The sequence below is a fragment of the Oratosquilla oratoria genome, chromosome 39, assembly GCF_046742065.1.
Source record: "Oratosquilla oratoria isolate Oo_2021 chromosome 39, ASM4674206v1, whole genome shotgun sequence".
In the NCBI taxonomy this organism is placed as follows: Eukaryota; Metazoa; Arthropoda; class Malacostraca; order Stomatopoda; family Squillidae; genus Oratosquilla; species Oratosquilla oratoria.
The window spans coordinates 35418421-35443629 of record NC_134815.1 but is presented as its reverse complement, the minus strand read 5'-3'; the positions used below and the strand labels follow the sequence as shown (position 1 = coordinate 35443629).

The 25209-nt window shown below is 37.0% G+C and overlaps 1 protein-coding gene across 2 annotated transcripts in view; it reads right to left on the bottom strand.

Moving 5' to 3' along the window:
* Positions 1–3921: 3921 nt before the first annotated feature.
* The window catches only part of sl (small wing phospholipase C gamma 1), a 182958-nt gene continuing 161670 nt past the window's right edge, over positions 3922–25209 (bottom strand). The window contains exons 20-26 of one of the 2 annotated variants that reach the window (XR_012965896.1): positions 22622–22736; positions 13654–13802; positions 7495–7612; positions 6073–6209; positions 5760–5852; positions 5444–5574; positions 3922–5147 (exon numbers count right to left, since the gene is read on the bottom strand). Coding sequence is in view for 1 of the 2 variants with exons in the window: in XM_076176720.1 (XP_076032835.1) it covers positions 5551–5574; positions 5760–5852; positions 6073–6209; positions 7495–7612; positions 13654–13802; positions 22622–22736 (636 nt within the window). In the remaining variant the exon portion in view is untranslated. Of the gene's footprint in view, positions 5148–5442; positions 5575–5759; positions 5853–6072; positions 6210–7494; positions 7613–13653; positions 13803–22621; positions 22737–25209 lie in introns of those variants that run through there. The other variant, XM_076176720.1, reaches the window with a different exon arrangement.

Here is a 25209-nt window from a genome sequence, read left to right as displayed (position 1 = left end):
TGTACCTTGACCTAGAGAAGGCTTTTGATAAAGTACCTCACAGTCAACTTGTGTGGAAATTGGAGCATGCTGGAGGACTGAAAAGCAAACTACTCTAATGGGTGAAATATTTTTTTTGAAGGAAAGATACACGAGGACAGTAATAAAGGATAAGATGTCAAGATTGAGAGCAGTAACAAGTAGAGTTTCATAAGGTTCAGTGCTTCCACCAATAATATTTCTTGCCTATGCCCCCTTTGGACTGCATCAAGTTATTTTTTTACACATACTCCCTCACCCAACATCCTTCAACCACTTCCTTTTCATCCATCACAGCATCATCCATACACAACCGTTCTCCATTCACCCCTATCTTCTACTGTCCTTTCTCAACAGACATTCCCCTCTTTCCCAATGCCCCTTTTACCCCATCCATGCATCTCATCCTTGGTTGACCCTTCATGTTCACTCCTTTCTTACCTGCCTTCCACACCACTTTTACTAATCTTTCTTCACTCATTTTTTTCCATGTGTCCAAACCATCCCAATACTCTTTTATCCACCCTATCTCCCAACTCCCTTTCCACCCCTGTTCTCCTCCTTACTTCCTCACTTCTCACTCTGTCCAGCCTAGTAACCCCTATCATACTTCTCAGGCACCTCATCTCAAACACATTCAAACTCCTCCTCTCTTATGTTCCATGTTTCTGCCCCATATAGTGGTATCAGCACAATCACTCCTTCATACAATCTCCTCTTAGCATCCATTCCCAAATGTCTATTTCTCATTACACTATTTATTCCCCCATGGCATTTACTTGCTTCGCTCAATCAACATTCTACCTCCACTTCCACTCCTTTTCCCAACACATTCACATACAAGTATTATAACTATCTACTTCCTCCAGTGTCTCTCCCTTAATACTCACCTCCTGTCTGCTGCCACATCTCCCCTTGTACATCTTATCACCTTCCTTTTCACTCCCTCCCTATCGGTTGGCTAGGATAGTACCCCTCACAGAGGGCTTTTGTACCTTCCCAAACTCTGTCACTAATTTCCTCAATCCCTGCTCTGATCCTGCCACAAGCCCAGTGTTGTCAGCAAACAACAATTGGCTTATTTCCCACTTTTTTCCATTTTCTTTAACCATCTCCAATCCCTGACCCATTACCCTTACATTTACTTCTTGCACTACCCCATCCAGTTGTTTTAAATGGCAATACTTCTAGATGGAGAAATGTTATGAGTGGAGTTCCTCAGGGTTCCGTTCTTGGACTAAAATCTATTGTCCCCAAATTTGCTGATGATACAAAACTATGCAGAATGGCAAATGATCACTTAAACCAATTACATATCCAAGAAGATTTAGATAAATTATAGCAATGATCTGAAAAGTGGGTAATAAAATTTAACACAAGTAAATGCAAGGTAATACACATAGGTAAAAATAATAGTAAGATTACAAGTTACTTGGAAATTCGTTGACAAAAGTGGATACTGAAAAGGATATCAGCATAATTATCAGTAACAACCTCAAATCATCTAAGCAGTGTATTTCTGCCTCTGAAAAAGCAGCTAATACTCTAGGACTGATTGCGCAATTTTTTACTTCAAAAGTCCATCTCTCATTAACAAGTTATATAAACAATTTGTCACCCCCGCGTCCGTCGTCTCCTCTCAGAGCATTTCTATTCTCTCCTAGAATTTGTTCTAAGGCCCCATGCCTTGGTCTTCTTGGGGGTGAATAAAATAGGGTGTAGTTTTTCTCTGAAGCTTGTTGGTCTAAATCAGTACACCCCGAGAATCCCAGCCGGAACTCTCTTCATCACATCAAGCCACAATCGTTCTGACATCACTCTTTCATTCATCCAATAGTCTTTTACTTCTCAAACGAGTGCCACACCTTAAGGGCGTGTCTTCTCCTTTCTGCACCAATGATTTTTCTCCTCCACCTTTTTCTCCAATTGGAGAGGCTGTTATACTCTTCTAAACTATGTCACAATGTAAGCATTATGTCGTAACAAAAAATGGCTTGTCCACTCACAGTTCCAATAGTCAAAACAATATTACACCAGGTGACACTCTGCACTTTTAAATATATACAAGGCGCGAGTCTGACTCAGCTATCCTTGACGCCTGTCAGCCGTCGGCCGTTGTATCATAACATCCTAATAAAATGACTATAGAATTTCCTTCCCGTCCTTCTACCTCCTCGATCTACCTCCGATCTACCTTAAATGTCTACCTTTATCTACTGGTCTCTTACAAATTAGTTCATCCACATTTGGAATATGCTGTTTCTGTGTGGTCACTGAATCTCATTAGAGACTGACAGACTGGAAAAGGTACAACGGCGAGCCACAAAACTGATTCCAAATATAAAAAATAAATCATATGAAAATCAACTAAAACATATGAATCTGTTTTCCCTAAAAAAGCAGACTTAGAGGTGGCTTGATACAGGCCTTTAAGATTCTAAAAGGCATTGATAACATCAATAGTGACAAAATATTCACGCTTAATGTAAATAATGATCTCAAACTGTCAGGAAATAGATTTAATTTGGACGTGGGTAGAAACAACTTCATCAACTGTGTAGTTAATGAATGGAATAAACTTCCTGCAGAGGCAGTGCAATGTAGTTCAGTTCAAAGCTTTAAGATTCATTTGGATAAACAACTAAGCAAGATGCTGTAATGCCTGCCATTTATTTTATATAATTTGTTTATTTGTTATTATTTGTCTGTTTGTTTGTTATTATTGGTTTGGTTTTCATTTATCATTAGTTATATGTCAATTTATTATCATTTATCTTGGTCTTATCAGGGTGATTAGGATTTTCCTCACCTTTCCCCCACCCCCTGCAAATACAAAAAGGCAAGACAGCTGTTTCTCGATGACGTCACTCAGTGCTGCTCGCATCATCGGGTACAGTTGATTGCTATTTGAAATGTCCCTGGGTCGCTGGTCAAGAAACTGAAGCACTCCTTCGATGTGGGACCGGACTGTTGCCAAAGACATGGAAGGATCAGAAGGATCATCGTCGTCGTCATCATCATCGTTGTCATGGCCGTGCATCACTTCCTCAGCTATTTCTTTGGTTGATTGGAGAGCGTAACCTGGGCCCCCCTCATCCACAGTGAGCCACTCCTGGACGTCCTCCTCTGTAACTATCTCGTAATCACCCAGGGCCTCCTTCACCTCTCGCACCTCCCGGTCGAATCCTTCAAACACTTCTCGCACCTCCCGGTCGAATCCTTCAAACACTTCTCGCATATCCGATTGACCCGCCTTCAGCTTGTCCAATATCTCCAGCTTCTGCTGTATGGTAAGGATGACTTTCTTCCTTTTCCCGGTTTCTTTCGGCATGGTGATGTAGAAAGAAGTGAGGTCGAAGCACAGGTAGAACGCGACTGCCCAGTGTGAACTCTGTGACGTGACTGCCGCCGACTGACGATGTAAACAATGAAACCAAACAAACACACGCTACGCTAAACAAAGTAGTACACTTAAAACGTATTCATTTTAACTGTTCTTATCAATTTTAAATGTGTTAATAGTACATATAGTACATATGTAGTTATTTTTTATTTATTTTCATGTTTTTGATGTTTCATAATGTTTTAGTATAGAAAAAAAATTAATTTTAATTGCATTATCCAAATCAATTTCGGATAATCCCGTTTTTCGGATAATCCGCTTTCGGATAATTGGGGTTTTACTGTATTGGGAAAAAAATTGTTAAACTATTCCTTGAGAAGCCCATTACAAAAGTAAAAGAGGTGAAATATTTGTCACCTGACAGATACGAGTATATTGGCAGGAGAATGTGAGAGACATATGGACTACTGCTGAAGATTAACCACTTTGGTACAATAACCACTACATAGGGATCATGAGGCTTGAGTGAATACACGAGGATGCCAATGTTGGCATCTTGATTATATACATATATATATATTTTTGTAGTTGTACATGAGTTACCTCCAGATTCTGTAAACTGGTTTGATAATGTTTTCTGTGTTTATTATTAGTCACAGTAAAAGAGAACGAGTAATACAGCAGCGAATTTATATTCTATAATGCAAGTAGTGCGATGAATCGTACATATGGCAGCCGATGCTGCGTGCAAGAGTTTGACTCGTACTGAAGTGGCTAAAGTGGCATTTCACTATATGGATGAAGAGATGATGAAAAAAATCATCAAATCTCTGATCTAAGACTGGAATGTGCATCAATAGTATGGTCGGTCCCCACACAGGGTGAAGGATATAAGCAAGATCAAGAGAATACAAAGGCCAGGAACCAAACTGGTCCCTAACCTGGCAGATAAACCATTTGAGGAAAGACTAAAAGCACTGGGTCTGCCAACTTTGAAAGATTGAAGGAAAGAGGTATTACAGTATATTCAGGTCACTAAAGGGGATAGATTGCATTGACAGAAGAGATCTTCTGATTAAAGATGGGAGGGCTTTAAGAGGTCATGGGAGCAAATTAAGTAAGACCATACGTCTAAAGGATGTGAAAAAATACAGTTTTCCATACAGATGCATAAACACATGGAATAGCTTAGAAGGTGAAATAGTCCAAGCTGGAACAATATACGAGTTTAAATCTAAATATGATAGTTGGAAATCAAGAATATAGATTAAGCTGGAACTGTACATGAATTTGAGTCTAGATATGATAAAAAATTAGAGAATAGGAGATGGGACCCAACAAGCGTTGCTCTTTTCCTGTATGCTACAATTAGGTAAATTAGATAAATACACACACACATATACACACACACTTGGAATAGCTTAGAAGGTGATATAGTCCAAGATGGAACAATACATGAGTTCCAATCTAAATATGATAATTGGAAATCAAGTATGTAGATTAAGTTGGAACCATACATGAATTTGAGGCTAAGTATGATATGAATTGGAGAATAGGAGACAGAACCTAATGATCATTGCTCCTAGCTTTCATATATATATACAGTACTACAATTAGGTAAATGCACACATATGTAATCCAAGACTGTGGTGATGAATTGCACAAATTAGTAAAAGCAATTACATGCCAATGGCTATCTTTATGGAACTTGTTTCTCGGCTCTCAATCAATCTATTCTCCCTGGTCTCTTATTCCTCACATGGCTTCTATCTTCATTATTTTGTTCCTAAGGAAAATAGAAAATAAGTTACCAAACACTGAAATTACTATATATATATATGACAATAAAAACTGAACTCTCATGTTATTATGCTTATGAATAAAACAAATATGCAAAGTTATTACAGTTCCATCTACAATTTTATGTAGCAGAAGTGACAAAAACAGTGAAAAATTTTGGATAGAGTAAAATAAAATAGTAAAGTGGTTTGGGCATATGAAAACAATAATTTAATAAGGAAAGACTAATAAAGGGAGTGAGGAAAGCAGAAATGAAATAAACTAAAAACACAGTTCACCTACACAGACTGATGAGCCACTATGTCACTTATGACATATCAACACAGGGTAGGAAATCCAACAGATGCCATGTTCACTCTCTGGTCACATCACACACAATCAAACATATATTATATGCTCTGGCAGAAGGATGTCTGGCGAGAACATGAGAAGATGATTAGTTTCCTTTGTAACTTCAGCATTGTAATCTACTGGATAATTCATCTCTGCAGTTTAATTCTGCTCACAGTTTGGATATCTATATTTAAATTAGGCAGTCAAAAGTTGTTGTTAATGGAAGTTAAGGAAAGGACCATTAAAAAACCTAATCTAAACATACCTTCATTTTGACAAGTAATGTTGCCATTTCAAGTTCCTGGGAAAAGCCATTCTTCAAAGGGACACTCCGATAGCCTTCACGTATGCAAGTAAGCTTGGGAGTAGTAAAGAGAGGATAAATATAATTATGCAGTTCAAATGTGTGAAGGTTTCTGAAGATATACCAAGATCAAATAAAAAAAATAATCTATGGCTTTTAAAATATGTTTTTACAAAGCAGTTTAGGTTCTTATGCTACAATATAAGCACGCAAATGATTAATTAGATGTATTCATGATGAGTTATTTCAATAATTTTAATATCATTTAGCATACTGGGTAAGTTGCTTGGCCTATCATGCTCCCTTGACCTGGATCCAAATTATAAACAGAAAAACGAAGCAAAGCTGATGCTGGGTCGTAGACTCTGAAATACACCCATTCACACCAGACTGGGTTTCCCTTGCTGCCAGCTGAAATGAAAAATGAAAAGCAAACACCATAATACCAAAATAGGTATACAGTAATATTGACAACTTCTTTTGAAAAATTAGTGGACTTCTAGAGTGAAAGCTTCCTCTTTCACCAAGCATTCAGCAGTACCAAGTAGCATACATACATACATATACCAAGGCTTTTTCCCCCTTACAAGGGAGGTAGCCAAAAAGAAGAAAAAGGCATAAAATCACTCCCACCCATTCCATCCCTAAATACACTCCACTCCCCTCCACCCTCCCTCTTATCTTAGCACCACCTGGATGATGGGTCATCCCTGCACCCTGTCCACTGCCCTGGGTCAGAAGCAGTGTCGCAAGGCACAGCACATCCACAGCAAGGCCGCTTCGTTAAATCGGTGACCCCCCCCCCCCCTCTCCGTCCCCCCATGCAGAAAAGTAGAAGACTGGGAGAAATCCCTTCGGGCTGCATCAAATTTTGCTCACACATACTACCTCATCCCCCATCCCCCCCCACCCATTCCACCTCATGCATCACAACATCATCCATATACAACCATTCTCCATTCACCCCTGTCTTCTGTCCTCTCCCGTCCTTCCTCAACAGACATTCCCCTCTTCCCCAAAGCCCCCTTCACCCCATCCATTCATCTCATCCTAGGACGTCCCCTCATGTTCACTCCCTCCACATCTGCCTTCTATCCCTCTTTTACTAGTCTTTCTTCATTCATTCTTTCCATGTGTCCAAACCATCCTAATACTCTTTCATCAACCCTATCTCCCTACTCCCTTTCCACCCCTGTTCTCCTCCTCACCTCCTCATTTCTCACTCTATCCAGCCTAGTTACCCCTATCATATTTCTCAGACACCTCATCTCAAACACATTCAAACTCCTTCTCTCTTCCTCTCTTGTGTTCCATAGCAGTAACTTTATTTTATAGTTACCATATAAGAACATAAGACTGAAAAAGACTGCAAGAGACAGTTCCATGTCCATTACCACCAATCATTGCTATCCAAAGTTATCAAACCTTCCCTTAAAACAACAAATAGTTTCAGCATTCACTACATGGTTACTAAGTCTATTCCATTCATTAACCACTCTATTGGTAAACCAGTTCTTGCCTATTTCTCTCTTAAATCTAAATTTGTCCAATATAAATCCATGATTATGAGCCATGCTTTGCTGTCTTGATATGATACCTTACAAAGGGAAAGGGCCTTTTTGGTATATTTATGTACGTATGTGTTATATTCATGATCAATTGAAAGGGACCTACTTGAGAATAAATAGAACCTTACCTACAAACCCTCCTATGCATTTTTTGTCACTATCAAATCTGCAGCCAATGATTTCTATTTCAATCCTTGGCGTCCACCCTTTCTTGTCAATCTTTACATGGAGTAAGCCGGCAATCAGCTGAAGCAAGATAGGAAATTAGTGTTAATGTCCAAAGAATATTTCCATCATTTACAAGATTTCAATTGAACAGCTGTAATTCTTCATCAGCGTCACTTGAATTGAGACCCTATTTTACCTAAAATGAATTTCAACTGAATACAATTCTCTGGCATTAACAGAACAAAATCTATCACCACACTGAAGGAGTCTGTACACCTCTTAATATCTTCAGAAGATGACATGAAATGTCTTCCAAATGTTCTTTACTGACAAGCTCAGCCAAGACTAGTATTAGTATTTTATCAGGAATAGCCAACACTTCTATCCTTGGTGAAAAAACCACACCAATAAAATGAGTTGTAGATGTGGTAAAGGAAAGATTTAAAGAGGGCAGCAGAATTGATATTGACTGCATAAAACATACATTCAATATCACATATGGGGTCAGTCAAGACTATGTGAACAGATATAGTGCAGAACATATTACAGTGCAGTAATATACAGTGATGCCTGTCCCAATCCAACACAGCAGCATACCATGTTTACAATGAAAGTTGCTTTATGCAGGTTTGGTGTATGACACCTGGTACATAATTAACCTATATTATTCAAATTTACCTAGTTGTATTATACAGGAAGGGAGCTATACTCATAGTTACCCGTCTTTGTATCTTTCAGTATCAAGGTTTTTCTTAAAACCTTGAATGGTATTTGCACACACTGTTTCTTTATCTAAGTTATTCCATATATCCAGCCCTCTGTGTGGGAAGCTATTCTTTTTCCGATCTCTTCTATAGTTATCCTTTATGAGTTTCTTTTCATGACCTCTTGTTTTTTCATTGTCATTTTTAAGTAAATCATTCCTGTCAAGGATTTCCATTCCTTTCATGATTCTAAATATAGTCAGTAGATCACCTCTTTCTCTTCTCTGCTCTAGAGTTGGTAGTTCCAATTTCGATAATCTTTGTTTGTATGTTAAATTGGAAAGAGCTGGTGCCAACTTTGTTGTTGCTCTCTGTATTCTTTCTAGTTTCCTTGTATTCTTTTTAGTACTGGGTGTCCATAGTCTCACTGCATATTCCAGCTTTGGTCTGATTAATGTAACTAATATTTTTTTTATCATTTCTTCATCCAAGTAGTCAAATGCCACTTCCATTGACCTTAATAGGTTGTAGGTTTCACCAACTATTTTGTTTATATGTTTATCAGGTGTCATGTCTTTGCTGATTAATACTCAAAGGTCCCTTTCCGAGTGCACTTTTTTATTTCTTTGCCAATTTTGTAATTTTTTGAAATTCTGTTTTTGCTTTTTCCAAACTCCATTATGCTACACTTCTTGATAACTTCACTTCCCACTTTTGAGTCCATTTCCAGATTTTGTCCAGGTCTGATTGTAATGAATCACAGTCCTCTTCTGCTATTACTTAAATATTTTTGCGTCATCTGCGAAGAAATTCATATAACATTCAATTCCTTCATCCATGTCATTTATGTATATGGCAAACATGATTGGAGCCAGCACTGACCCTTGTGGAACACCACTTATCATTTCTTCCCATTTCGAGCATTTGTCTCTAATTACTACTCTCATTTTTCTCCCAGTCAGGAAATCTTCCATCCATTCTAATAATTTACCTGCAATACTACCTATTTATTCTAATTTTCTTATTAATTTCTTGAGTGGTATTTTGTCAAATGCCTTTTATAGGTCTCAATTGGCACAGTCTGCCCATCCATCCCTCTCTATTATATCTATTAGTCTCGAGTAGAAGCAAATTGGCATGGGTTTAGTATAGATTTTTCTTCCAGGTGTTTAACCCATCTATTTTTGATCACTTTTTCACATATTTCAGCTACTGTGCTTGTTAGGGAGACCAGTCTGTAGTTAGTTGGATTTTCCTTTTTTCCTCCTTTGTATATTGGTACTATGTTTGCATTTTTCCAGTCTTGTGGTACCTTTCCTTCTTTGAGCGAGCATTTGATTATAGTGTGTATTTTATCTGTTAATTCCTCTATGCATTCCTTCAATATCCAATTTGCAATTCCATCTGGACCATGCGATTTTCTGACATCAAGGTTCTTTATTTGGTTGCTGATTTCCTTCTTTGTTACAGTTATTTCTTTCATTGGGGGGGGATTTCTGTCTCTCTGTTCCCTCACAGTTAGGGGTGTTCTCAATTGTGAAAACCAATTTGAAGTGGTTACTCATAACTTCTGCCATTTCTTGTTCTTCTGTGTATTCATGACTTCCTTGGCACAACTTTTCTATTTCTTGCTTGTTTTTTAGTTTACCGTTCGCATATCTATAAAACAGTTTTGGTTGTTCCTTGCATTTTTCTATTATTTTCTTTTCATAATTTCTCTTTTCTTCTCTGCATATTTTTACATAATCGTTTCTTAGTTTTATGTATGTTTGCAATTTTCTCTCTTTTTTTTTCTTTTTTTCCATTTTTTCCAGGCTTTGCCTCTTTTATCCTTGGCTTCGTTACATTTTTTGTTGTACCAGTTCTTTATGTATATTCTTTCTTGCTTTTGTTGTGGAACATATTTGATCACACCCTCATTATAAATTTCTTTTAGTATGTTCCATTTCTCTTCCATCCTTGATTCTTCATTTAGGAATTTTTCCCAGTTCGCATTATGGTAGAAATTTTTAAATTTCTCAAAATTCATTTTGTTGTACATTGGTCTTCCTATTCTATATTTCTCATTTCTTCTTAGGTCTATTTGCTCTTTTAGTTCGAATTCTATTAGTACATGGTCACTCTTTGGTGTTTTGTAATCTATTCTGTCTACAATTTCAGGTTCTGATCCAGGGCAGGGGTGGGATACAGGGATGACCATGATCCATGACCATGATCCAAAAGGAGCTAAGGGAGGAAAAGGTGGTGGATGGGAGTGGAATGGGTGGGGATGGGTATATGCCTTTTGACTTTGGCTACCTCCCTGGTACATACACCAAAAGCTTTTTTTCTCTCTTACAAGGGAGCACAGGGGACATTCCTAAAAAAAAAAGTAAGAGCATAAGAGGGTCTAGGAGTTTTTCAACCAGTACCCTAAGGTTTGGGTCTTTTAATGTGTATGGATGTGGTACAGATAAGAGTAAAAGGGAAAAGATAGGGAGTATGTTTGTGAGAAGAAAGATGGATGTGTTGGCTTTGAGGAAAACTAAGTTGAGAGGGAGGGGCAAGTGTGAGTTTGGGAGTGTGGTTGGGAGGTTCTCAGGAGTGAAGAGAGGACAAAGGAGAGAAGGGGTGGCTATACTAGTAAGTGAAGAGATAGGTAAACATGTAGTGGAGTGGAAGGTTTCTTCAAGGACAATGTGAAACTGGGAAGGGAGATGTGGGTTTTTGTAAGTGTATATGGGCCTGATAGTGAAATGAGTGTAGAAGAAAGGGAGACTTTTTGGATAGATTTAAATAAATGCATAGGGTTGATTAGGGAGAAACATCAATGTAGTGGTACTAGGAGACCTCAATGTGGTAGGAAATGAACCAATAGATAGAGTGGTTGGGAAGTGTGGAGTTCCAGGAAAGAATCATAGTGGAGAGTTGATGGTGGAGATGTGTCTAGAAAGAGAGCTGATGATAGCAAATACAGTGTTTAGGAAGAAAATCAAGCATAAGTACACATGGGAGAGGGTGGTGGATGGAGCATTAATGGACTATGTAGTGGTAAATAGGAGTATAGTAGGAAGAGTTACAGATGTACATGTTCTAAGAGAAGAGAGTGGGGGAATATCATATAATTTTTTGGTGGAAGGTAAGTTGAGAGTGGAGGACAAAAGATAGGGAGGTGCTTAGAGTGAACTGCTTAAATGAGAAAGAAAAGGAGTACAAGAAGTTGAGAGAGGAGTGGGAGGGAGTGATGGATACAGTAGAGCTAGGAGTGGAGGAGGAATGGGAATGGTTCAAGGAGGGAGTCACAAGGTGTGCAAAGATGGTGTGTGGAACAAGGAGGATGGGAGGAAATAGAAGGAAGAGTAGTGAGTGGTGGGATGAGGAAGCAAAGAAGGGTGTAGAAGAGAAGAAGCAAGCTTTCACAGATTGGTTACAAAATAGGATGAGGGAATCATATGAGAGGTACAAAGAAAAGAGAAGGGAAGTAAAGCATAAGATAAAGGAAGCAAAGAGGAGAGCAGATGTGAAATGGGGTAAGAGTATGACAGAAAATTTTGAAAGTAATAAAAAGATGTTTTAGAGAGAAATTAAGAGAGGAAGAGGAGGCAAATCAAGTAGAGAAGAAAAGGTAAAAGGTGCAGATGGAGAGATGATAATGGAAGAGAAGGCAGTAAGAGGAACATGGGCAGAGTATTTTAGGGAGTTACTAAATATGAAGGGGGATAGGGAAGGAAAGGTAATTGCAGTGGGAAACGCTAAAAAATGACTGTGATGAGTGAGGAAAATGGAGGAGAAATAAGGAAAGGTGAAGTGAAGGCAGTTGTTAAGATGATGAAAGCAGGTAAGGCACCTGGGTTGGATGGATGTCATGCAGAATGTCTGAAAAAAGGAGGTACAGTGATTGTGGACTGGCTGGTGAGTTTATTTAATATTTAAGAGAGGGTAGAGTGCTGGAGGACTGGAGGAGTGCCTGTATAGTTCCACTTTACAAGGGAAAAGGGGACAAGTGTGAGCATAGTAGTTTCAGAGGGATCAGCTTAATAGTTGGGAAGGCTTTTGGGAGGGTCTTGATTAAGAGGATTAGGATAGGAACAGACTAATTGGTGAGGAAAAGTGTGGGTTTAGGACAGGTAGAGGTTGTGTAGATAAGATTTTTGTGGTAAGACAGATATGTAAGAAAGCTATAGGAAAAGGTAAGGATTTTTTGGGGGCTTTTATGGATTTGGAAAAGGCTTATGACAGGGTAGACAGGAAGGCACTGTGGGAGGTATTGCAGATGTATGGGATAGGAGGAAAGCTCCTAGGAGCTGTTGAGAGTTTTTACAAGAGTGGTAGAGCATGTGTCAGGTTTAGAAATGAAGAGTGAGTGGTTACACTACTCCTTCCAGACAACCATGAATCAAAGAAAATACAGAAGTAAAACTGGAAAAGAATCTTAACTTTCTAGGCCTCACTTTTGACACATAGCCTTCTGTCCACCCATCAAAGCTAATATTGAAAATCCCCAAGAAAATACACATGCTAAAATCAGTCATAAGTGTGGGCTTTGGACAGCAGAATGAAATTAATCACAGTCTGTACACAGTTCTTGAGAACCACACTTGGCTACACTTCTACAGCAGTTTCCAATTAGAAAAACAAAAATGTTCTGCCAGTCTAGGGAACAATAACAACAACAACAGCAACAATTTTGAAAAATATAGACACCTTACATACTATTCAAAATAAAGCATACAGAATAATAATAGGATGCACCAAAATCACCCTAATAGAACACCAGTTCACAGAAACCAAACTCCTCATCATAGAAATCACACAAGAAAATCAATGTCACAGAATACTATGCAAAAGCCCTCAACCCCACTCACCCATCTCATTACACCACATAAGCACAACCAACTGAATGCAACAAAAAGAAAAAACTACATTAGTGTACTACTCAAATATATACAACAACCTTCCACATGCACCACACATCACACTGATACAAAAACAGTCACACTCAAATCATAGAACAAGCAGTCTTAGACCAATCACCATAGTCCCTTCTCCACCAAACCTTGTAGGTATTAGGCCCACAGAAAAATCCCTCCCAAGAGAAGCAAAAACCATACTTGCACATTTGCATTCAGGTCAACATCAACACAGAATAAACCTAGCCAGAGAAACAAACTGCCCCAGATGCAACCATCACATAGAAGACACTGAACACCTCATCTTACACTGCCCTACTTAAGCCATCCCTAGACAACAAAATATTTCTTCTTTAAATGACTTATGGACCAATCTGGGGGTGTTGCTGATTACCTGGAACCTGTGAGTGTCCCACAAGAGAGACATATGGGAATGAGTTCATTATCACAAAGACAATATAAACTTCTTAAGCCTGTAATGGGATAGTTATATAAAATATTTAAAAATATAATGCAGTGCAATTACCTTGATTTGGAAAACATGAGATGGTAATTCCCTCATAGCATTCATATTTCTTCCATCAAAGAATGGATTCCAGTGCAATTCGGGCCTCAGTACATAACCACAGCGGTGGTTCTGAAGAAATCTGGCTTCATAAAGCTGCATAGGGACATCTGCAAATTTTTAGATTATTTTTCATTATTTTTTCTTATGCTAAATTTAGCAGAACTAATAGTATCCTTCTTATATATCACCACCAATACAGACCCTGATATATGCACATATATAAATGTGTATATGTCCCAGCAAATAAATGTTCTAACATATTAACATATTCATAAGATAAACTGTAAATCCCATATTTGGAGAAAAGAAACACTATTGAAAGATTACCTGTATATTGCTAACACCATCCATGGTCCTCCTCAGGGGAAAGAGGACCAAAAACAATGGTTGAAATATGCAGTTAATCTTTCAACAGTGTATCTTTTCTCCAAATCTTGGATTTACAGTTTGCTATATATATATATATATATATATATATATATATATTATATATATATACATATACACACACACATATATATGTGTGTGTGTGTATAAAATAAAAACACTAGAAATGTGTGTTCACAAATGCATACCATTTCCTCAGCCTCATGTCTATGGCTCTCCAATAGAACCCCTTTCGGCCTCCATTTTCTTTGTGTATTTACCTAGTTGTATTTTACGGGAAGAGGAGCTATCCTCGTGGTGTCCCGTCTTCATATCTCCTTTTATCTAAACTATTTTTAAATTCATGTATTGTTTTTGCACACACCACTTTCTCATCTAACTTGTTGCAACTGTCTATTACTCTGTGAGGAAAGCTGTTCTTTTTCAGATATCTTCTGTAGCTGTCTTTCTTGATTTTCTTTCCGTGTCCTTTTGTATTTCTATCATCCCATTTTATCAGATTCTCTCTATCAATAATTTCTATGCCTTTCATGATTCTGTAAATAGCTATCAAATCTCCTCTCTCTCTTCTTTGCTCTAGTGTCTGTAGTTCAAGTTTTGCTAGTCTCTCTTCATATGATAGTTTTGAGAGTGTTGGTGCCAATTTTGTAATTGCTCTTTGTATTCTTTCAAGTTTTTTATACATTTTTTTGTACTTGGTGACCATATCGTTGCAGCATATTCCAATCTTGGTCTTATCAGTGATTAGAATTTTCTTCACCATTTCTTCATCCAGGTATGTAAATGCCACTTTAATTGTTCTCATTAAATTATAAGTTTCTCCAAAAATCTTATTTATATGTTTCTCAGGTGACATATTATTCATAACAATGACTCCCAGGTCCTTCTCATTTTCTACTTTTTTTATTCCTTCTCCCAATTTATATGATCCTGTTATTCTGTTTTTGCTTTTTCCAAATTCCATTATACTACACTTTTTAGTGTTGAACTCCATCTCCCACTTCCTACTCCATTCCCATACTTTATTTAGATCACTCTGTAGTGACTCACAATCTTCTTCCGTGTTCACTTTTTAATAGTATTGCATCATCTGCAAAGAAGCTCATATAACTTTCAATTCCGTCATCCATATCATTAATATATATAGCAAACATTATTGGGGCCAGAACTGTTCCTTGTGTGTATTTACCTAGTTGTATTTACCTAGTTGTATTTTATGGGAAGAGGAGCTATGCTCGTGGTGTCCCGTCTTCATATCTCATTTTATCTAAACTATTTTTAAATTTATGTATTGTTTTTGCACACACCACTTTCTCATCTAACTTGTTCCAACTGTCTATTACTCTGTGAGGAAAGCTGTTCTTTTTCAGATCTCTTCTATAGCTGTCTTTCTTGATTTTCTTTCCATGTCCTCTTGTATTTCTATCATCCCATTTTATCAGATTCTCTCTATCAATAATTTCTATGCCTTTCATGATTCTGTAAATAGCTATCAAATCTCCTCTCTCTCTCTTCTTTGCTCTAGTGTCTGTAGTTCAAGTTTTGCTAGTCTCTCTTCATATGATAGTTTTGAGAGTGTTGGTGCCAATTTTGTAATTGCTCTTTGTATTCTTTCAAGTTTTTTTTATACATTTTTTTGTACTTGGTGACCATATCGTTGCTGCATATTCCAATCTTGGTCTTATCAGTGATTAGAATTTTCTTCACCATTTCTTCATCCAGGTATGTAAATGCCACTTTGATTGTTCTCATTAAATTATAAGTTTCTCCAAAAATCTTATTCATATGTTTCTCAGGTGACATATTATTCATAACAATGACTCCCAGGTCCTTTTCATTTTCTATTTTTTTTTATTCCTTCTTCTCCCAATTTATATGCTCCTGTTATTCTGTTTTTGCTTTTTCCAAATCCCATTATACTACACTTTTTAGTGTTGAACTCCATCTCCCACTTCCTACTCCATTCCCATACTTTATTAGATCACTCTGTAGTGACTCACAATCTTTTTCCGTGTTCACTTTTTTCAACAGTTTTGCATCATCTGCAAAGAAGCTCATATAACTTTCAATTCCGTCATCCATATCATTAATATATATAGCAAACATTATTGGGGCCAGAAGGAACACCACTTATTACTTCATCCCATTTTGAGTGTTTGTCTCTTATCACTACTCTCATTTTTCTTTCTTGCAAAAAGTTTTCCATCCATTTAAGCAGTTTGCCCTGTATTCCTCCTTCAGTTTCTAATTTCTTAAGCAATTTCTTATGTGGTACTTTGTCAAAAGCTTTTTTTTGGTCTAGAAATGCACAATCAGCCCATCCATCTCTTTTTTGTATTATATCTATTAGCCTTGAATAGAAACATATTAAACTGGTGATGCATGATCGTCCTTGTCTGAATCCAAATTGCCTTGGATTTAGCACATTGTTTTTTTTTCTAAATATTTTACCCATCTACTTTTGACAATTCTTTCACAAATTTTTGCTATTGTACTTGTTAGAGAGACTGGTCTGTAGTTGGTAGGGTCTTCTTTATTTCCTCCTTTATATATAGGTACTATATTTGCTTTTTTCCAATCTTCTGGGACTTTTCCTTCTTTCAAGGAACTGTTTATTATGCTATGTATTTTGTCTGCCAGTTCATTCCTGCATTCTTTCAAAATCCAGTTTGCTATTTCATCTAGTCCATGCGATTTTCTGACATCAAGATTACTCAAGTGTTTCAGTATTTCATTCTTAGTTACTTCTATTTCTTTCATGGGGGGACTTTCTTTCCATTCGATCTCTTCAGGTTGTATGTTCTCCCTTGTAAACACTGATTTAAAATGCTTGTTCATAATTTCCGCCATTTCAATTTCCTCTGTGTATTCAACTCCTTGTCTTAATTTCTCCAAATCTTGTTTGTTTTTCAGTTTGCTGTTTACAAATCTGTAAAATAGTTTTGGTTGATCTTTACATTTTTCTATGGCATCTTTTTCATATTTTCTCTTTTCCTCTCTGCACGCTTGTACATACTCATTTCTATAACAAGTATATATTTTCCATTTTTCAGGTCTTTTATATTTTTTCCATTTGGTCCAATCTTTGTCTCTTTTGTCTTTAACTCCCTACAACTTTTGTTGTACCAGCACTTTACATATTCTTTTTCTTGTTTTTGTCTTGGGACATACTTTTCCACTCCTTTTTTATAAATTTTTGTCAAAATATTCCATTTCTCTTCCACTGTTGTTTCTTCTTTGTATATTCCTTCCCAGTTTTCTTTTTGAAAGAATTCTCTTATTTTATCAAAGTTTGATTTTTCATACATCATTCTTCCTTTTCTTACTTCTTACTTCAGCTCCCAGTAGTAGGCGTTATGCCTGTCAGTGGTCCCAGCATGTTCCTCCATCTGGCTCTATCATGGAAGGCCCCTTCCTCCCTCAGAGTTTCGATGTTGGGCAAGTCATGTCTGCTGAGGGCTTCTTCAACATTTTCTTTCCATCTCTTTCTCGGTCTTCCTCTTGGCCTTCTTCCATCCGCCATCCACTCCCAGCATTCCCTTGCAATTCTTTCTCCATCAATTCTTTCTAAATGTCCTAACCATCTTAACTGGGCAGCATCTATTTTGCTTAGCATGGAACAGACGCCAATGCTTTTCCTTATGTCTTCATTTTTCAATTTATCTCTCCTCGTCTTTCCAACTATGGCTCTTAATGGTCTCATTTCCGCTGCCTGAATCCTGCTTATGTCTACTTTTGTCATTACCCAACTTTCTGAGCCGTATGTTAGGGTAGGAGACAAGACAGTATTGAAAATAATCCTTTTCACTTCTAAAGGTACATGTTTTTCTTTTATTATTGGCCAGAGAGCTCTAACATTTGCACTAAATCTATTTATTCTTTTTGAAATATCTCTTATTTCCACCCTCCTTAGTGACTACACTTCCAAGATATTTGAAGATGTTTGTATTTTTTACCATCTTATTTCCTCTCTTCTGCAAACGATCAGTATCTCTGTCTTTTCTACATTCATTTTCATGCCTTACCTTATAAAGCACTCATTCCACCTTTTTATGTCTTCTTTGATCTCTTCCCTATCTGTGCTCCATTCAGCTATATCATCTGCATAAGCCATTATTCTGTTCTTATAATTTTCTTCTTTACCTTCTTTAAAATCCTCTATTACAGTTTCCATATATGCTATAAAAAGCAGAGGGGATAACACACTTCCTTGTTTAACCCCTGTTTCTACAGGGAACCACTTTTCTGCCCCCTTTGATGTTCTAACACTGCATACACAGGGGTAATACAAACTTTTTATAGCTTTCTTTAGATGTCCCTTGATACCATACCTCTCCTCTATACATCTCCATACCTTTTCGCGAGGTATTGAATCAAAAGCTTTCTGTAAATCAATGAAAGCGATGTATAGGCTTTGGTTATATTCCCATGCCTTCTCTATTACCATCCTTAGTCCAAAAGTTAAATCCGTTACTGATCTATTACTTCTATAACCATGCTGCTCTTCTCCTAATGAAGGTTCTACTAGGTCTCTTACTCTTCTCTCAATTATTCTCTCGTATAGCTTTGTGATGTGGGGTATTAGGGAAATCCCTCTATAGTTGTTACAATTTCCAGCATCACCCTTACCTTTGAAAATTGGGACTATTAGGGTTTTACCCCACTCCTCTGGTATTCTTCCTTCTCTATAGATCTTATTTATGAGCTTCAATATATTTTGCTGTACTACATTTCCTCCTTCCTTTATTAGCTCTATTGATATTTCATCTACTCCTGGTGTTTTGGAATTCTTCATTTCTCTCAATGCCCATTCAATTTCTTTTTGTGTGATTTCATCATGTTCTTCTCCATCTAAATCTTCCTCCGCCTCTTGCCATTGTTCCTCATTTCCTGCATTTAGGAGCTCCTGGAAGTATTCTGTCCATCTGTTGTCTATCTCATCCTGATCTGTAAGAACATTCCCCTCTAGGTCTTTAATGTTATATTGTTTTGCCTTGCTTTTTCTATATGACTTTGCTATACCATATAGTAACTTTTTCCCTTTCTGCAAATCCTCTGTCAATCTCTCTCCCAGTTCTTTCCATGTCTCTGTCTTTGTTTGATATTTTGCAAGATTTGTTTCTTTCCTTGCCAGTACATATTCTGCTTGGCTTTCCGGTGTTCGTCTTCTTAGCCACTTTCTTAACTTTAAAGTTTTGTTTTTTATTGCCTGTTTGACCTCCTCATTCCACCAAGGTGTGTGTCTTCTATTTCCTCCGATCCATTCTACCCCTAAAGTTTCTTCTGCTACTTCACTGATTGCTTCTTTCATAATGTGCCATCTTTCTTTTTCCTCATCATTTTGCTTCTCTAATTTTTGTGTAAGTTTAGTTTTATAAGCATTCTTTTTATCTTCCTCTTGCAAACTTTTTGTTTTAAATATTTTTCTTTTTCTACATTGCCGTGGTTTTACCTTACCAATCTTAAGATCAGCCACCAGTAACCTGTGATCTGAATCTAAACTCACTCCTGGTATTACCTTTATATTGGTGAATATTCTTCTGTCTGAACATATTATGTAATCGATAATTGATTTTTGATCAAACTGTCCTGTATTTTGATTCCATCTATATCTAGTGAATTTATGTTCCTCTTTATGTTGATAAAAGCCATTCATTATTTTCAAACCGTTCCTCATGCAGTAATCTATCAGTTTTTCTCCTTCTGAGTTTCTCGTCCCTTCGCCAAATGTCCCTATTATACTTTCTATTCCTTCTCTTTCCTTTCCTACTCTAGCATTAAAATCACCAATCAAAAGTCCTATATCGCCATCTAGAATCTCATATTCTCCCTCTAAAAGATCCAGGAAATTTTCTTTTTCTTCTTCAGGACATCCCTGTTGTGGTGCATACACTTGATATATATTGTACTTTCTTCCTTTTATTCGTATTGTACACTTCATTAATCTTTCATTGATCAATTTCACCTCTTGAATATACTGCGTCAGTCTTGGTCCCACTATCATAGCTACCCTGTGCCTTCTCCCTCTCTCTTCTGATCCACAGTACATTAAGGTATATCCCCCTCCAAGGTCTCTTCCTTCATCTTTTCCCCAATGTCTTGTCTCTGCCATTCCTATAATGTCTATCTTTCATTCATCATCTCCAAGATTTCTTCCTCTTTGTCTCTATATGTTGCAATGTTGCAAGTCTTACTTTGTGGAGTGTCTTGTGTGAATTTCCTTTACGTTTCCGATTTCGTTTACCAAAGCGCCGTCTGGATTCCGAGGCTGGTCGTGGAGTTTCACGAGCAGAAGACTTTTTACATTACCGGCTAGCTAGGCCTGTCGTAACAACCCTCCTCCTTTCTCATCCGGGCTTGGGATGTTCATTTTTTTTCATGTATTTTTCCTCATTTAGTTCCAGTTCAATCAGTATATGGTCACTTTTACTTATTGGTGTTTTATATTCAATCTTTTCTACTATTCTAGGTTCAGATGTGATTATTAGGTCTAGTCTCGATGGTTCTTCTTCATTTCTATACCTAGTGTTCTCCTGTATCCACTGTGTCATTGTATGGTCAATAATCATCTCGAGTAGAACATTTCCCCATGAGCCGTCTCCACCCTTTACTGTCATCTCTTCCCACCAGACTTCTTTGCAATTAAAGTCGCCCATCATAACTATTTTTCCTCCATCTTCCATTATCTTATTTAATGTTATCTTTGTGTCCTCTAACATACTTTTATGTTCACTCTCTTCCCACGAGGCTGTTTTTGGAGGCACATAATTTATCACAAACTTTCTGTTCTTCTTATCTCTGTCTTCCACTTCGATCATAATCATCTCTACTGTATTCTTTCCATATGTAACACTCTTCATGTTTATATCCTTCTTAGTCAGGAACATAACTCCACCCCCTTGCTTTGTCTCTCTGTTTCTAATCCAATAATCATATGCGTCATGTCCTACACTGTTGGGTGGTAGTGGACCTTTTAATTTCGTTTCTACAATTCCCATTATGTCCGGTTCTTTTTCCTTCAGATAATCATTCACCTCATTCAATCCTGTTATTAATCCATCTATATTTGTGTAAGACACTCTTAGTTTTTAACCTTGTGGGATGCCACTTTTCATTTCTTCCTAGGTTGAGTTTTTGTCTCTTAAGCACCACCCTCATTTTTCTTCCGTTTAAGAAATCTTCCATGCATTTCAATAACTTTCCTTGTACACCTACTATTACTTTGAGTTTTCTTAGTATCATTTTTGTGTGGTACTTCATCAAATGCCTTTTTTAAATCTAGGAAAGCACAATCAGCCCATCAGTCCCTTTCTTGCATTATTTCTATTAGCATCAAGTAAAAATAAATCAAGTTAGTGGCACATAATCTTCCATGTCTAAAGCCAAATTGTTTATATGTATGTATTTACCTAGTTGTATTATAAGGGAAGGGAGCTATGGTTGTAGTGACCCATCTTTGTATCTTGCACCATGAAGTTTGTTCTTAAATTCTTGTATAGGTTTTGTAGACATTGTTGCCTTATCCAATTTATTCCAAATATCCACCACTGTGTGTGGGAAACTATTCTTTTTCAGATTTCTTCTATAACTATCCTTTTTGAATTTCTTTTCATGTCCTCTTGCTTTTCTCTTATCACACTTTATTAAATTATAACAAGGACTTCCATCCCTTTCATAATTCTGTAGTCAGTAGATCTCCTTTTTCTCTTCTTTGTCCAGGGTTGGTAGTTCAAGTTTGGACAATCTTTGTTTGTATGTCAACTTAGAGAAGGTTGGTGCCAACTTTATCATTACCCTTTGAATTTTTTCTAATTTCTTTATATTCTTTTCAGTACTGGGTGTCCATAGTGTTGCAGCATACTAATCTTGGTCTTATCAGTGTGACTAATATTTTCTTTATCATTTCTTCATCCAAGTAGTCAAAGGCCACTTTCATTGATTTTAATAAATTTAAGGTTTCTCCAACTATTTTGTTGATATGTTTGTCTGGTGACATGTCTTTGCTGATAATTACTTACTCCTACGTCCCTTTCTGAGCTAACTTTTTTTTTTACTTCCTTTGTACCAATTTTATAGTGCCCTTTCTGTACTGATTTACAGTCTTCCTCTGTACTTACTTTCTTTAGTAGTTTTGCATCATGTGCAAAAAAGTTTATATAACATTCCACACCTTCATCCATGTCATCTATATACTGTATATGGCAAACAGTCTTCCTCTGTACTTACTTTCTTTAGTAGTTTTGCATCATCTGCAAAAAAGTTTATTAACATTCCACACCTTCATCCATGTCATTTACATACTGTATATGGCAAACATTATCAGAGCCAATACAGAACCTTGTGGGACTCCACTTATCATTTCTTTCCAGGTAAAGTTTTTGTCTCTTAAGTACCCCCCTCATTTTTCTCCTGTTCAAGAAATTTTCCATCCTATTCAGTAACTTTCCTTGTACACCACCTATTGTTTCAATTTTTCTTAGTATCTTTTTGTGTTACATTATCAATTTTTTATATATATATAAAGTGAAAAAAATCTTACCATCTATTTGGTAATTAAGTGAAACAAGCTGACACCCCTTGTTCCATAGTGGGACAGGATTATAGTTTGCTGAAGCAACTCTTGACCAGTGTGGATAAATTCTGCTAAAACTTTCCTGAAAAAAAAGTAAATAAATTTGAGATCTTGGGTCCAGTCCAGAGTCTAAGTGTCAGCTCCTCAGGAATGTATCTCCTGAAGGTGAGGAGGTTGACAGGCTTTAGGAATGACCAGCTCCAGTGTCCATTCTGCAGGATAACCTGTCATTGGTCCCTCCTAGTAATAGTGTATAGAATAAGAGTTATGGTCAATTCTTACTTTAAAATTCTTCAGTGTTATTTCACTACTATTCCTATTTCCAAACCATCTCACAAATCAGTATTTCAATATGGAAAATCATTTTGAATCTTCATTAGATTTTTTCCCCTCTGATCCCACACTATGAGGTCCTATTTGCCAACTGCATCTGCTCCATTTATGAATTTAAACACTGCTATCAAATGAAAAACTTTCTCTCCTCTTCTAATGTTGGCAGTTCCAGTATATTCATTCTTTACGTGTTTCATTAAAAAGAGCTGGAGGCAGCTTTGAATATTTTCTATTTTAATAATAGCTTTCTTCTTTGTTGTAACAACCAGGGCATTGCAGCACATTCTAGGCTAGAATGAATCATATTTATTTCCTATCAAATCCTTGTACATATAGTGGAACATTAGTTTTATGATCATCAATAGTTTGTAAGTCTGCCCTATACAGTGGTACCTCTATTTACGCATGCCCTTATGTTCGCGAAATTCTATTTACAGGGTCAAATTATGAGGAAAATCTTGTTGCTATTTACATGGAAAATTTCTATTCACGCAGGCACATCGGTGTCTATTACTGTGCAAAAAATCGAATCCCGTGCTGCACTCTTGCTCATGTCACTATTCATGCGCTGTGTTGTGTCTCCTCCAGCCATCTTTGTTTGTTGTGTGCATAAATGGTCCTTCATTCAGTACCTACCCCTTGGTATTGTACTGTTTGTGCCTTTAAAATGCCTCCAAAACAGGTGAGAAGTCCTACTGAAGCTGGTGCTCGTAAGAAAACCAGCATCACGAATTAATTGAATTAACATTGATTTCAATGGGAAATAGCATTTACATTTAAGTGACTTTCTATTTATGCAGAGGTGTACAGAACAGATTAATCTCGTAAATAAAGGTACCACTGTACAGTCGAACCTCGAAAGCCCGGACTAATTGGGGGGATGGGTGGTCCGGTCATGCCAAAAGTCCGGTCATCGAAAATATCGCCCTAACACCCGTAGATTTTCGTAGTGGTATACGTATAGGTAATGTATGATATGGCATAGAAACACATAAGAATAATACTCTAACACTGTAATAATAACAATACTGTAATAATAATGCTATAATACTAATAATTCTGTAATAACTGTAATACAGGCATGTAAATGTACTGTAAATACAGTGTACTGTACTGTATTTTTTATTAAGTACACTGTAAATATCGGAAGGTATGCACGCGGGACAGTGGTGGCGGCCAGGGTTGCCGCGTTTTCTACACTGCCGTGTAGAATGGGAGTGTTGCCATACCGGGGCATACATTTTTCTCGGGCGTGTGCAGACTTCCATAGCAAGATATACTTGTCAAACTTTAACAAAATGTTGGTTCTAGTTTTTTTATTCTTGAATGTATATAATGCCCCCATGCCCTAACATATTCAGTAAGATATAAAAATTATTTTTTTATATTATTATCGCTAAAAGAAAGCTGAAACTTTAGCGTAGAATTTTTTTCTACACCGTAAAAACATATCTTTTGGGGTATAATATTTTATAAGTAACAATTACAAATAAAAGTCATATTTTGATGTACCATTTATTATTTGATAACTAGTTCTATGATTTTTAAACAAAAGTTTGAGTTTTTGAATGTTTTTAACAGCCCGCTGATATGTAGAAAAAGTTTCCATATGTCCTTGTGCAGTTGCCACATAACGCTATTTTACTACATTTTGGTACAAAATTCTACGAAACGGAAGCCCTGGTGGCGGCTTGACTGAGCCGGGTTTGAGTACACGTGTACGGCCGTCGCTGCCACCTACCGGAAAAATAGGGAACTTTGCTTGAAAAGTCCGCCCTTTGTTCATTTCGACCGGTCATACGAGGGTCCGGGCATTCGGGGTCCAGGCTTTTGAGGTTCGACTGTATTTACCTAATTGTAGTATACAAGAGCAACAATTGTGGGATCCTATTTCCTATCCTCCAATTTATCTTACTTAACTTCAGATTCATGTACAGGGTTTCAACTTTGCTTATATGCTTCATTTCCAATTACCATATTAAGATATTAATTTATTTACTGTTCCAGTTTGGGCTATATCACCTAAGCTGTTCCAAATATTATGTATCTATATAGAAGACTGTATTTCTTCATATCCTTTAGACATGTAATCTTCCTTAATCTATTCTCATAACCTCATAAACTCCTATTCCTAATCAAGAGATATCTTGTCAGTGTAGTCTATCCCCTTTAGTGACTTGATTACTATAATCATATCACCTCTTCCCTTTTGATTTTTCAAA